General features: G+C 52.4%; 3 protein-coding genes across 3 annotated transcripts; 2 read left to right on the plus strand and 1 right to left on the minus strand.

Annotated features, from left to right (window-relative positions):
- Positions 1 to 480: 480 nt before the first annotated feature.
- BDV14DRAFT_194517 (cytochrome b5-like heme/steroid binding domain-containing protein) lies at positions 481 to 1,057 on the plus strand (the record flags this gene model as incomplete). The annotated part of the gene is made up of 3 exons (XM_073771943.1): positions 481 to 599; positions 675 to 801; positions 893 to 1,057. 3 exons carry the CDS (start codon positions 481 to 483, stop codon positions 1,055 to 1,057), a joined length of 411 nt encoding a protein of 136 aa, XP_073633689.1.
- A 1,387-nt stretch (positions 1,058 to 2,444) lies between these two features.
- On the minus strand, positions 2,445 to 6,807 carry BDV14DRAFT_1039 (putative RNA binding effector protein Scp160). Its single transcript, XM_073765544.1, has 5 exons — positions 6,776 to 6,807; positions 6,247 to 6,709; positions 5,922 to 6,172; positions 3,574 to 5,869; positions 2,445 to 3,522 (listed from the first exon to the last, which is right to left on the minus strand). The coding sequence occupies exons 2-5, from the start codon at positions 6,626 to 6,628 to the stop codon at positions 2,543 to 2,545; spliced, it is 3,909 nt and encodes a 1,302-aa protein (XP_073633690.1). The 5' UTR covers positions 6,629 to 6,709; positions 6,776 to 6,807; the 3' UTR covers positions 2,445 to 2,542.
- A 3,354-nt stretch (positions 6,808 to 10,161) lies between these two features.
- Positions 10,162 to 13,322, plus strand: pakA (mitogen-activated protein kinase kinase kinase kinase STE20). The gene is made up of 3 exons (XM_073765693.1): positions 10,162 to 12,370; positions 12,427 to 12,526; positions 12,584 to 13,322. The coding sequence occupies exons 1-3, from the start codon at positions 10,382 to 10,384 to the stop codon at positions 12,997 to 12,999; spliced, it is 2,505 nt and encodes an 834-aa protein (XP_073633691.1). The 5' UTR covers positions 10,162 to 10,381; the 3' UTR covers positions 13,000 to 13,322.
- The last annotated feature ends 398 nt before the right edge of the window (positions 13,323 to 13,720 follow it).

Below are 13,720 nucleotides of genomic sequence, written 5' to 3' on the forward strand. Positions count from 1 at the left end.
AGACCGGAAGCCATCCACGGCACTGGGCTTGGGGAGTGTAGAGCGTTGAGGCCCAGAAGGCGGAGAAGCGGTCGAATCACGTTCAGTCCAGGAACTAAAGCAGAAGATCTCCGACTTTCCACTCACCACCCTTTCGCTTCTCTTTCTCCTCCACTACTTCCTTTTCTCTGTATCTCTTGACTTGAGTCTTGTCGCTTTGCTTGTCGCACCTGCTTGACTACCTCCTTTGCCAGTCCTGTGAGTTCAGTCGTCTCCAATCCAGCTCCCCCTTACCTACTGCCTAGGCAGTCCAGTCCGATCGCCCTCCGAAAAGTTACCAGCGCTGGGGACAGCGGACAAACAGTCCCGCCGCTGGCTGCAGCGAATAGACTTGACCACATATCCCTTTTTGACGGTGTAACTAATTGGTTTGCTCTTTTCAAATCTAGCTCTCTAATTCATCTACCTACCCTTCCTATACATCTACACACCACCATCACAATGGCCGAAGCCAAGGAGTTCACCTTCAAGGAGGTCGCCGAGCACAATTCCAAGAAGGACCTTTACCTCGTTGTGCACGACAAGGTCTACGACTGCACTTCGTTTGTTGATGAGCACCCGTATGTTCTTTTTGGTTATAACTACTTGCGCCCTTGTTGGGGCTATATTGGGAAGTCAGCTAATTGATGAATCAGTGGTGGTGAGGAAGTCCTCCTCGACGTCGGCGGTCAAGACGGCACAGAGGCCTTCGAGGATGTCGGTCACAGTGATGAGGCCCGCGAGATCCTCGAGGGTCTCCTTGTTGGTAACCTCAAGCGCATGGTATGCTGTCCCCCACCCTCAAATTCACCCCTCCGTCTCAGTCTCGCCCCTTCGCGCAAACCTCAATTCTAACTCATTTCCGCCAAAACAGCCCGGTGACCCCGAACCCAAGACTCACGCCCCTTCATCCGGCGACTCCTCCTCCGGCAACACCGGCCTCGGCGTCGGCCTCTACGCTGTCCTCCTGATCGGTGGTGCCGCTGCTTACTTTGCCTACCAGTACCTCCAGGCCAACGCCGGTGCTGAGGCGCAGTAAGTAGAGAGGACGAGCGGTGTTGAGGGGTACAGGTATAATGGAAGAGATACATAAATGGGAAGGAGAAGTGTGAAGGGAAAATATGCATAAAGAAATGCTACGAAGACTCTTTTTTGTTGTTTGAAACCAGACTTGATTGATCGATCAGTTCTACCTATATCATGCTGTTGCATTTCGTTTTTCTCTTGTTATTTTTTCTTTATTTTTGAGATATTTTAATGAGACCTTATCTTCTTGAGATGTCTGGTTATTGAAAGGGTGCCTGGTTTATTCATTGAGTTGGATCATCGATTGTGTTGGCTTCGAATGCCAGGCTTCCCGCTGACTACTGAGGCGTTGCTAGGTATTACTCCGAGGCGCCACTGTCGGTCGATATTTGCTACCTAGACACCCCGCTTAGCAGAACTAAGAGTCGCGAGACTTCTACTCATCTGGTAAGAACGGTGTCAACGAACATGAAAACGCCGAGGGTCACTATAGTTCCTTAACATGTGACCGAATAGACCACTGCACCTCGCAAGGTCTCCCCAATTTGAAAGAACTACCACCTAGCTATGATCTAGAAAATTACCGAAAGGCAGTATCATTGTCACATCAGCAACTAACAGCGGGGTTAATGAATAATTGACATTCGGCGATTATGCTTAGAGAGAGAGAAGCGAACAGTACCTGAATACTATGTACCATACGTCCATGCCCATGCCCGCGGTGACCGAGGAGTCCGACGCCGAATCATCTTCAACAATGGATACCTAGACTATCCGTACCCACTGTACAAATTTGCAGACTATTCAGTATACCTAAGAAGGTGAACTTTCCAGTTCGGTACGTACGCTCATGATTCAGTTTCAATGTGGGGGTGAGGGGGTTACAGTATGCGGAAATCTATGTTTCAACTGTCAGGAGTCAGGACCTCTTACCAGTTTAACGAAAGGGTAAACCATGTGCACTCCGAGGCTGGAAATACAGTACCTATGTACTGTCTACCTCTGCCGCCCAGTGCAATTTGAAGTGATAGTTTGTGAATCTGAACCTTGGTCTTACCTCCACGATTAGGTTTTGATCTTCAAGGACTAGACTACTGCGTGGATATTGACCGAGTTGAATTGAAGGAGTAGAGGTCTGTCTGTCGATTATCTAACTGTCCAATAATGTATATAAGGATATTCAAGACGAAGGAGGCAATGTTTAATGGCCGGGGTAAGAGGGGAAGGGTTGGTATGCTCAATGCAAAGCCGAAGAGACGGCACAATACGTATGAGGAAGTCGTGAAGCAAAAATGAACACATTCTTTTGGTGGAGCAATACAAGGTTAGAAGAAGTATAGGAATAACAGGACAAGGAAGGAAAGGAAAAGAAAATGATATATCCTCATATATGTTCAAGTTAAGGTAGGTAGTTCTTTGCCCGGGCCAAGTTCACCTCCGTTTGTTGGGGTAGAGAGAGGTAAGGTGAATCGAGGGGACAAGTTCAAATTCAAGGATATCACCGGGAGACACCGTTCAGTCCGGCGCGAACCGCCTCGAGGATCAGATCCTTAGCCTTGTCGAGGTTCTCCTTGCCACCCTTGATTTCGATTGCCTCGCCCTTCGCCTGGTCCTTGGGCACGTTAATTCGGCAACCCGTTTGCTTGCGGATGGAGTTGATCTGGCTGCCACCCTGGCCGACGACGAAACGGTAGGTCTTGGGGTCGGGGAGGATAAGGTAGCCGGTTGCAGATTGCTGGGAAGCAGCGCCGATGGCTTTTTCCAGAGCGGCCTTGGCCTTGTTGACGTTGTCCGTTGATCCAGCGAGGACCCATGGGATTGTCTGGCTGGCGTCACCAGCGGGAGGGCTGTTGTCAACAACCTTCCATGAGTGGGCGTCGAGGGAGTCGCTGGGCTCATCCGTGATCAAGGGAAGCGAGGAGGCCCCGTTGACGGCGCCGCGCGAGTCATCGAGGCTTGGCTTAGGTGGGATTTGCTGGCCAGCGTGGTCCACAGTGACCTGATAGTCGTTGCGAAGGCGACGGAAGAAAGATCCGTTGTCAGAAACGACGTGGTGAAGATGCGTGGGGACATCAACGCTCACGCCCTGCTGATCCTTGAGCATGGCAAGAACGTGCTCCTTGGCCTCCTCGACAGCAGTGCTAGGGCCCTTGAGCTTGACATCGGAGCGTCCAGAGCCTTGCCTGGGAATGTCGAGGGTGACGTTGAATTGCGACTCGATGCCCCGTCGGGTATCGCCTCCACGGCCGATAAGGAGACGGTGTTGTGTTGAGGGAACTTCGAGGTTGACGACAACCTGGTCCTCGCGCTCTTGCACGAACTGTTCGATAGCGGCAATGATCTTGTCCACAATGTCTTCCTTTCCTTCCAGTCGGATTGTGGTGTCGTCGCTCTCAGCACGAGGGAATCTGACAAGTCGGGACGCGCTAGAATCAGTAGGGCCGCCGGCATCCGCAACAAGCTTGCGAATGTTCGCACCTGTAATTGTCAGTGAAATGTGCAGAAAATTGATAGTAGGTCAAAACTTACCACCACCACCAATCAATGACTTGTGGTGCTTCTTGTCAACGTTAATGGACTTGGTGACGGTAGCGTCGAACTCGCTCGAGCGCTGCTGGAGGACCTTCTTCGCTTCAGCAACCTGGGTCTTGGTACCCTTGATCTTGATTTCCACACGGCCAGAAGCATCTGGAGCATCGTTGACTCCGGGAACGTCAATCTGGGCTCCAGTCTCGCCACGGACCTTGTCCATTTCGCGCCCGCGCTGGCCGATTAGTGAAGGAATCTGGCTCTGAGCGACAGAAACTGTTGCAGAGTGAGAGTGATCGACAACCCACTGCAGCAAGCTGAGGATCTCGTCGCGCGCAGAATCCGCCCCCTTGCTAGGTCCCTTGACAATAACCTCGTCGGCAGCCTGTTGGGGACGCTGGGGGCGAACGCTACCAGCCTCGCTCGCGGTGTCCGCAACAGACTGGTCATCGGGAATGACCACAGCCCTGGGGAACTGGACGCGAACATTGTACCGGTCCTGGAGACGGTTGACGGAGCTACCCTTCTGTCCGATGAGCTCACGGTGGTACTGGGCCGGAACCTTTAGAACGTGGGTCGTCTCGTCCTCCAACTTCTTTCCAAGGTTGATGATCCTAATCTTGGCCGCATCAGCCTTGGCCTTGGGTCCCTTGACCTCAACCTTGCCGTTCTCAACCTTGATGTCGACATCAAATTCATCGCGGAGCTTGTTGATGCTTTCGCCACGCTTTCCGATGAGGAAGTTGGCATACTTTTGTGGGAAGTCGAAGGACGTTGTGTAGCCTCGCTCAAGATCATCCTTCTCCTGTTCGACAACAAATTCGCCAATCTTGGTGGCAAGCTCCTCCACCAGGCGGGAGGGTCCGCGCAGCGAAACGTCGCTTTGGGGGGTGGCTCCACCGTTGCGGCTCGGTCCACCGCCAACAAGTGCACGAACAGGGATATGATCTTCACCCTTCGCCTGCTGTTCACGAACGATGAACTTGCGAACCTTGTCCTGGTACTTGCTCGGAATTGACACTGTCTTCGCAACAATGTCATCTTGACTGCCGAGAGCATTCACGAGGTATTCTTGCGCCTCTTGCAGGGCCTTCTCGAACGCGGCCAGGTCGGTGGCAGACGGCCGTTGACGGGGGATCTCCAACTGAGGCGAGCTAGCCGAAGGACCTTCGTAGATGAGGACAACATCAGGGCTGTCCACTTCCTCAGGCACAAGAACGTGAACACCGTAGTCGGACCGCAACTGGGGAATGCTGCGGGAGCGCAGGTAAGGGTGGAAGTAGGGGTCAACGTTGAGGTGACGAACCCTAGCAGGAGGGTGCGCCTGGACGAGGTTGAGAATATCAGAACGGGCACGGATTGTGTTCTTGCCGTCCCGCGAGTATACCTCCCACGTGACAGGTCCATCAGAAGAGGGCGACAGTGCGATCCGAGAATCATACAGGCTCTCAAGCTCCTTGATGACTTGGCGCTGGTGCAAGTAACGAGTAAGGGCACGCGCATGAGCGTGGGGTCCACGGGGGGCGTTAGGGTGTTGACGCGAAAGGTCAATGCTAGCCATTTGCATGCTCGTGGCGAGATCCATGGCCCGGTTGATACCATCCTCGATACGCTGCAGCGGACCCGTAACGGTCAAGAACTCCGTTTCATCGGACGCAGGAGGCAGCACAATAGCACAGCCGGTTTCAGCCAGGAAGTCATGCAGCGCATTTGCATCCTCACCGAGAATGAATTGGTGTTGGCCCCGGTTGATGGCGAGTTGTCGAAGCGTCAATTGGCGCTGGAGGTCAGCAGCCAGCTTCTCAATTTCGGCACGAGCATCTTGCGTAGCAGTGCGCTCTCCGGATACAAGGATATGTCTGTCAGAAACGGGAATGAACTGAACTTGACCGGCCTCGGCCTCCTGGGGTGGAGGCTGGCTCTGCCACATATCGTACCGAGGAACGTTGATCTGGGCCTTGGTGCGCTCCTCAATTTCCCTCAGTTGTGCATTGTGAGCACCGGCAATAAATGGGAAGAACTCCGGTGGGATCGACTTAAGGCGAAGGTTCATGTTCGATGCCCGCTCCTTCACGATGGCTTCGATTTCCCGGCGAGCCATTTCCGCAGCGACGGCGTCACCCTCAATCAACACGTCAATGGTATCATTGTCCTCGTCCTCATCACCAGACGGATCCTCCGCACGAGGAACCTGCACGCGAGCACCAGTTCGCTGCTGAAGGTCTTGAACAACGGCTCCTTGACGACCGATGATGTGAGGGCGTGCCGATGTAGGGATGGGGACACGGACGGATTGCTGGACACTAGATTAGCGGGGCATAATTACGAAACTGCAAATGAAATCATACCTTAGATCCGACCTGCTGCGCCACCTGCTTGAGCGCTTGGCGCACTGCATCTACAGAGCCCCTACCCTCGAAGATGATGGAGCCTCCAGGTCCTCCGCGCATGTCAACGTTGGCCTTAGATCGCTTGGAGATATCACGCAAGATGTCGCGGAGAGGCTTCTTCAATTGGCCTCTTTGGAGCATCTGAGATGGTGCGAGGCGAAGCTGCTCCATGTGTTTTCCGGGCAGACTCATGATCCTAGGCACATCCGCTGGTAGATAGTTAGCTTCATTGCTTCATTTCATAACGTAGCGACAGCAGTATAGAGAATATATAGCGACGTACCTGTCGACGCACCGCTGGGCGCACCATTGGCGAGGGCGGCAGCAGCGGAAGGACCTTTTGCGCCCCAAGCGGACGCAGCCGGCGCCTTTGGCTTGGGACCACTTCCCAAGGCAGGGAAAAGCTCCTCTGATTGCACATCCAGAGTAGGCGCTTTTCGGGGGGCACTCTTCGAAGCACTGGCTGCCGGGGGTGTCGGTGCTTGCGAAGGGGCGCTGGATGTGGCCTCGGCCACGGCGGCGGCGGAGGGAGGAGGGTGCTCGAGGTCATCTTCATCCACAACATCCTCCACCGTAGGCTTGTGCGCTTCGTCGAGGGCATGTTGTTCCTCCAGCATGGCAGCCCGAGATTTGGGAGCGCCGTTGACAATGGATTCGGCAGACATGGTGATGGATGGGCGTGAGTTATCCGGTATGGTTCAAGTTCGTTATATGGAGATCTGGAGTCGCAGGAATTGCGTGGTATACTGCCCATTCGACATTGAAAAGGTTAGAGGGGGTGTTCTTATCAATGCTGTGGACGAAGTACTCACGGAGAGGCCGTAAACGTGGAACGGCCGCGGTGTCAAAATCAGAGGAACGGTTAATTCACTGGATTTGTTGAATCCAATGAACGTCAAATGAATCAATGCGGAATACCCTGTTTGAATTGATAGGGGTGATAGAAAAAATGAATTGCTAAATGCACCGGCTAATGGGAAAAGGTACTGCTCGATTGAACAGCACGCAGCGGAGAAATAAAAGGAGAAGAGAGGTTGAGGCGGCAATGAGGACAGAGTGAAAGAGGAGAGAAGGGGGTGAGGGTAAGGAGGAGGAGGAAAGAGGTGAAGAGAGAGAGTCAACAGGGAATTGACAACGGCGTTGATGGAGAGAAAGAGGAGGAGAGGATGAGGAGCAGGTGAGGACAGGACAGAAAGCCTGAATGGTTGGAGTGGGAGACTGGGGGAGAATCGCTCTGGCGGCCATTGGAGGACAGCGGAGCCGAGACGCACGGTGTGATGGAGCCTCAAGGGCTTCTGTCACTTGTCATGCTTCGTCCCCAACCAGTTCTACATGATGTGATCGCCATGGATTGGTACGACCAATTCTTTCTATTGACATTGCCCGTTGAGAGTCGAGCTGATAGGCGATTTGTGCCAATGAGGCGTATTTTCGCCGATCAAACGGCCGAGCAACTATGTACTAGAGGTTGAGGCTATTGACCTGAAAGGGATACATCTGAGTGACTTCAATTCATAGATTGCGTCAATTGCAATTACCAAGGCTGTTCATGCAGCAACTGCAGCTTACCACTCTTCGGAGTGTTGTCAACCTCGAGGACTGGAGGACTGGAGGACTTGGTATCCGGCGTTTTCCAAGCTTCCATCCATGGTCGGCGCCTGCGCTAGTTTACTTTGGGAATAGGGTTATACACCCGCCAGGCCCCGACTGTGCTATTGTATAAGTTCCCTCCATGGATTTCACCTATATGAATATATAATTTGAGGTAGTAGTGAATGTCCATCGACTAGTATAGGCAAGAATATATCAGGACCCTTGTTCTAGAGAGTATACCGAGTCTGCTTACGTATAGTACTCCATCGCCGTCTATAAGCCACCTACCATGGTGTATCGACAGTAGGTGATCAGTGCATCGAATTTCAAGAAGGTAAGTACGTGCACTCTGCCAGATGTTGCAGCACGTCGTAACTACCTGGCTTCGAGGGGGACGTTAAATCGATAAGGGCTCATGTTTATACTCATACCTCACCTATTAGGACAGTCGTTAACATCGGCAAAAATATATAAAGGACAAGCTGACTATCATCGACTGTTCAACCCAAGTCGACCAAGCTTTCAACTCTACGGCTACAATTGGAATTTATTATAACCTCGCTTCAAAGTTAACCCCTCAATTCTTCTGTAGGTCAGAAGCTGGAGGTCGGGGATACGCTTCTGCAAACGCACTCACGCGTAACGCCGGGCGGCGGCGGTTGCAGTGGACCTTGGAAAATCCATCTGCACGATATCGTTCCATTGACCTTCCATCGATGGACTCGAATTTAGGGCCGATCTAACTCTGAGATCGTCTATGAGAGCCAGACTCGGAGTGAAGTATACTGCCAGGCGAAGTTGACTATCAAATAGAGACTACAAAATGCTCTCCTTGTCCGAGCCCATTCGCAGTCGAAGCTCTTGGTCCCAATGGCCGAGTTGCCCAAAGACAACAGCAAAGAGCTCCAACTTAAGCGCTGCGTCGCAGACTCGGGACACCACTCGGACCTCTCAAACGGAGCTGCACTTGAAACCCGTGGCGCCCGCTGTCTCAACTGCTGCCGGGATGGTCGAAGCTTAGGTAGCCTAACTTTATTGAGGCATCCACTGCGGATTTGGGTTTGTCTGATTATTCCTCAGGATGCGAAGGACAAGTCAAATCTGACATCTCAAACGGCATTGGCGCGCGGAGCATGGATGGCAGGCTGACAGCCCATGATGCCAGTGTTACAAAAGGACGAAAGATTTGGCTGGACGCAGCCCGGGAATTTGCGAGGTCGAGCCGGAATTTACCCATTTGGCCGACCTGGCAAACGCTTCCAGTGGTGAAAACAAGAGCTGTTCCTGCAGAATCACACAGGATGCCCTTGATCGCTAACATATAGCATATTGTTCATTGGAACACGTCATCGCTCGTTCCGCGATAATGGACGCGGCGACAGGGAAGCAACAATGAGCAGCACACCCGGTTAGCTGCTTTGGACGAAGTGATGTGGCAGCGTTACCCTGAGATAACTCCCTGGGGATAGGGGAGTTAAACATATGTAAGGTAAGGACGGGAGTTACTAGGGAGGGATGCGGCCACGCGGAAATAACAGCGGCGCTAAAGGTTGAAGACGTTGGGCTTGGGCAGCCCCGCCTTCCTAATGAGGCGCTAGTATACACAGCGGGCTGAGAGCCTGAGGAGCACTGAGGCCGCGTTGGAGATGAAACTTCATGCCAGTGTTTTACACAGCTGAATTAAGGGTTGAATTCGCCGTTCTGATCGCAATCTCATCGACTGTTCACGAGGCCCTAAATGGACCCTCGCTGGTAGCCCTCGGCACCTGTCTCAGCCAATGCACAGGATAATCCTCGGTCTCGATGTGTCCAGAAGCCAGTCCTGACTCTACAAGGATGGGCCTGAGACGGGGCCAATGACGTAGGACCGACCGACCAAAATACGACAAGGAGTGCAAAGTCTGCGATGTAAAAGAGTGAGAGATTAAGAGATCGAATAATGTATCATGGTAGTATGGATGTATCTTGTGGGATAATAATGCAGCGAATATAAGAAAAACAAAGCAGGTGCAGCAGTATCCATGGATTGCAGAAAATCAATCATACTTCTTATTACTGACAGAATGTTTCTGACAAGTGGCCCGCCCCATCCATCGCATCCATCCATTCATCCTCTCATCCTCAATTACTCCGTTCTGCCTCTCGCTTGTCTGCCGTTCGGTCCAGCCTCCTCTAGAGACTAAATTGTCCTGGCTCCCCTTTTGTCTCTTCAGCACTCGCAATTCACCCTCCATTTCACGCTGTCACATCCCTCACCCAAGCCTCAACCGTGTCGTATTAATATTGCTTTTCCCTGCTCTGCAGATCCGTGTACTGAGCTGTCGGTTGTCTGCAGATTACTGCAGCTGGAATTTCGATTTCATCAGTCTGGCGAGAACTGACTGACTTGGACCTCTGTTACTGTTGCTACTCGGTGGTTCTCCACGTGCTAACCGCCGGCTTTTGTTCGTGACGGTCGCCCGCGGCAGCTCCTTTTGCAACTTCGTCCCATCCATAATCCAAACTCGAACAGTAATTGCCCTCCCTTGCGTCGCCCATTTGGCTCTTCCTGCATCCCCGAACCCTTCCACGTCCACCCTCACCAGCTCTCCACCCAGCCGCCCTCTGTCCACCTGTCGGAGCTGTCCATCCTTACCGTCCAGTATCACCCCAGATCGCCTTTCTCGTCCACCACTTCTCGTCCAAACGGCTCGAAGGGACCGCCAGAGCGCACCGCCTCACCTGGTGGCTTCCCCCTTCCCTCCAATCAAGCTGTTGAGCACTGTCACCTTGTCTCCAATCGTCCGACCTGTCATTCCCCTCCACCCCCCCTAACTCCGTGCGCCATGAATCACGACTCTTTTTCATCCTTCAAGTTTCGTCGCCCATCGAGCAAACTCCATAAGGACCCCCCTGGTTATGGTTCTCGCGCCCTCAACAGCCAGCAGAGCACCACGTCACTGAAACGGCACCCCTCCGCCCCAGTTTACCCGCGCTCTTCTGCCGCTGGCAGTCGAGAACACCTGCGCACCCGGTCCAACGCATACGGCTCCTCGTCCTCGTCACTTGACCAGAACAGCGCGGGCGCATCCCCGGTCCTTGGGAGCAGCGAGTCTGGAAATTATTACAGCAGCCAGAATTCTTCCCGATCTCGACCTCCTTACTCCGGGCGGCTTTCCTTGAACGATCAGAGCTCAGATGAATTAATTGGCGCCCCGTTCGACTCCCGGGGTATGTTAAGCGCTCTGGAAGAAAACACTGCGGAGTTCGACCGAAGCTATCAGCCTACACAGCCCGTCGAAAAGGTCGAAAAACCTCCGACTTTCCGATCGCAGACTGCCCCCAACACCCGAGCCTTGAGACAATCCGCGAGTTTTACGACTCTGCAACCCCGTATGGACACCTTTTCTCATTCCCCCAGCAATGACCGGGCGCCGAACACAAAGCGGTTCTCCGACGAGGGCAATCCGGTCAGACCTGCCGGGCCCAGCAGGAGCAAGAAAAGCAGTTTTTCAGGCTTTTTGAACAGCATGCTAGGCTCTCCTCGAGGCATCAAGATTTCCGCCCCCGAAAATCCCGTCCATGTTACCCATGTTGGCTACGATAACCAGACAGGCCAATTTACTGGTCTACCGAAAGAATGGCAACGCTTGTTACAAGAAAGTGGTATCACCCAGAAAGAGCAAGAGGAACATCCGCAAACTATGGTTGATATTATGAGGTTCTACGAGAAGAATGCCCGGGGTGATGATGAAGTCTGGCACAAGTTTGATCATGCTTACCCTCAACATCAGACGGCCGCGAGTCCGGTTACCCAGCCAGCGGGAGCGTATGGCACGCAACGAACGTCTCCTCCCACCAGCCCTCGGTTTCCTCAAAACCACGAGGGAAGCTTTGAGAATCCACGTGCGCCGCCTCCGATCCCCCGCGCTGGCCCTGGCCAAGCGATGTCCCCGCCATTGGGAGGCCTTGTCCCAAACCGAGCACCACCGAAGCCACCGACTCCTGCCAACTTGGTTCCAAGCCGGCCTGCTCCGCAGCCTCCTTCGATGAGCCCATTCCCTGCCATTCCCAACAGAGCGACTCCGGAAACCCATAGCCCTCAATACAGCACGCCACCCATTCCAGAGACTGAACCTTTGGCTTCCGAGCCTCAGCGCAGTCGGTCAAACTCCAAGACAAATGGATCACAGCCACAGTGGCCGTCGCTCAGCTCGACTCAATACCAGCAGCAGCAAGAGCAAGCAATGGCAGCAGCCCAACAAGCTCTTGCTCATAAGCAGCTAGAACGAAGTCGCAGCCAGCGCCAGCAACAGCAATCTCCTCAAATGGTCCAGAAGCCGGTCGCACAACCAGCACCTCCACAGCATGCCCCCGCCCCTGATGATGTTGCTATGGCCCAGGCCTCCCAAAACGCCCGTGCTCCACCGGCAGCTCGCCCTCGCCAGCGAGCTCGCCAGAGCAATGCCATGGATGTTCGAGCGCGGTTGGTCGCTATCTGTACACCCGGGGACCCCACAAAGCTCTACTACAACCTCAACAAGATCGGCCAGGGTGCATCTGGTGGCGTCTTTACCGCTTATACGAATAATGCAAATGAGTGCGTTGCGATCAAGCAGATGAACCTGGATCTACAACCAAAGAAGGATCTTATCATCAACGAAATTCTGGTGATGAAGGACAGCAAGCACAAGAACATCGTGAATTTCTTGGACAGCTATCTTCATGGGCTGGACTTATGGGTGGTCATGGAATACATGGAGGGAGGTAGTCTTACCGATGTCGTCACCTTTAACATTATGAGCGAAGGTCAAATTGCTGCCGTTTGCAGAGAGGTAAGTGCCTGGATAATTTCTACTTCAACGGAGCCCAGCTGACAAATGCCCCTTAGACTCTCAGTGGCTTGCAGCATCTTCACTCAAAGGGTGTCATCCATCGCGACATCAAGTCCGACAACATTTTACTCGCTTTGGACGGCAACATCAAACTCAGTAAGTCAGCCCTGCGATACATTCGTTGTTTTCATGCATCAAACTAACAACATCTAGCCGATTTCGGTTTCTGTGCTCAAATCAACGATTCACAGAACAAGCGAAACACCATGGTTGGTACACCGTACTGGATGGCTCCTGAAGTAGTGACAAGAAAAGAATACGGTCGCAAGGTCGATATCTGGAGTCTGGGTATCATGGCCATTGAAATGATCGAAGGAGAGCCCCCTTATCTAACAGAATCACCTCTTCGAGCTCTTTACTTGATCGCTACGAATGGCACACCAAAGATCAAGGACGAACACAACTTGTCGCCTGTTTTCAAAGACTTCCTGCACTTTGCCCTCAGAGTTGATCCTGAGAAGCGAGCGTCAGCTCATGACTTACTAAAGGTAATGCACCCACATTCTGATTCTTCAAGTACTTGGCTAACCGCAGTAGCATCCGTTCATGAATGTTTGCGCACCTCTTAACCATCTTTCACCTCTTGTTAAGGCTGCTCGGATCAGCAGAGCCCAGGAGAAGGCTCAAAAGGGTGGTGTTTAGATTCCTCGCCTGTTGGCGTCTTTATATGTCGATGTCCTCTATATTCCTTCAGATACCCATTATCCCTGTGTTCCATTTTTTGTCAGATGATGTGCCTTATCCTGTCTTATGACACCTTATCACAAGACCTCTTTTCTCCTCTTACAGGCTCTCCGGTTGCTTCGAAGCTAAAATGTGATAGACGGCGATGACTTGATGTTCAGCATAGGATTGCAAGCCTTTTACTCCTTGATTCTATGTCCACTATGTTCCTTCCTATGTTTCACGATGTTTTTGCATACCCGTATTGTTGACACCTACCATCGAGTGCCTGGTACATGATGAAATGTCGACTATGGTGCACACTTTTTCTTACGCCCTGGTTACAATGACTTGGTCTTGGGCCTGCATTGTATCATGTCGCCGAGCCAATGATCACACGAGTACGAGGTTTACAAGTCGAGCGTTTCGTGCAAACATCGAATAATGGAGGGAGCTGAGTATTTATTTATGTACCCTCGCTCACTCGGATGATTTTTTTTTTCTACCTACGGGAGTTTTATTGGTTTCGTTGTCCTCGAGGTCATTGATGATCTACGCGGTATCACTTTCTATGACGATCAAATAAAAGTGTATGGGGAATTGTCTTTGACACTTGATGCTATCATT

Source organism: Aspergillus stella-maris, assembly GCF_047715825.1.
Source record: "Aspergillus stella-maris strain CBS 113639 unplaced genomic scaffold BDV14scaffold_1, whole genome shotgun sequence".
Lineage (NCBI taxonomy): Eukaryota > Fungi > Ascomycota > Eurotiomycetes > Eurotiales > Aspergillaceae > Aspergillus > Aspergillus stella-maris.

Bases quoted from the DNA above. Each gene is read 5' to 3' on its own strand.
- BDV14DRAFT_1039 (XM_073765544.1), bottom strand. From the start codon at position 6,628: ATGTCTGCCGAATCCATTGTCAACGGCGCTCCCAAATCTCGGGCTGCC. The intron at 6,173-6,246 runs GTACGTCGCTAT...ACTATCTACCAG, and splicing joins GCCCAGCGGTGCGTCGACAG to CGGATGTGCCTAGGATCATG. The intron at 3,523-3,573 runs GTAAGTTTTGAC...TGACAATTACAG, and splicing joins GTCATTGATTGGTGGTGGTG to GTGCGAACATTCGCAAGCTT.
- pakA (XM_073765693.1), top strand. From the start codon at position 10,382: ATGAATCACGACTCTTTTTCATCCTTCAAGTTTCGTCGCCCATCGAGC. The intron at 12,371-12,426 runs GTAAGTGCCTGG...AATGCCCCTTAG, and splicing joins TTGCTGCCGTTTGCAGAGAG to ACTCTCAGTGGCTTGCAGCA. The intron at 12,527-12,583 runs GTAAGTCAGCCC...AACAACATCTAG, and splicing joins GGACGGCAACATCAAACTCA to CCGATTTCGGTTTCTGTGCT.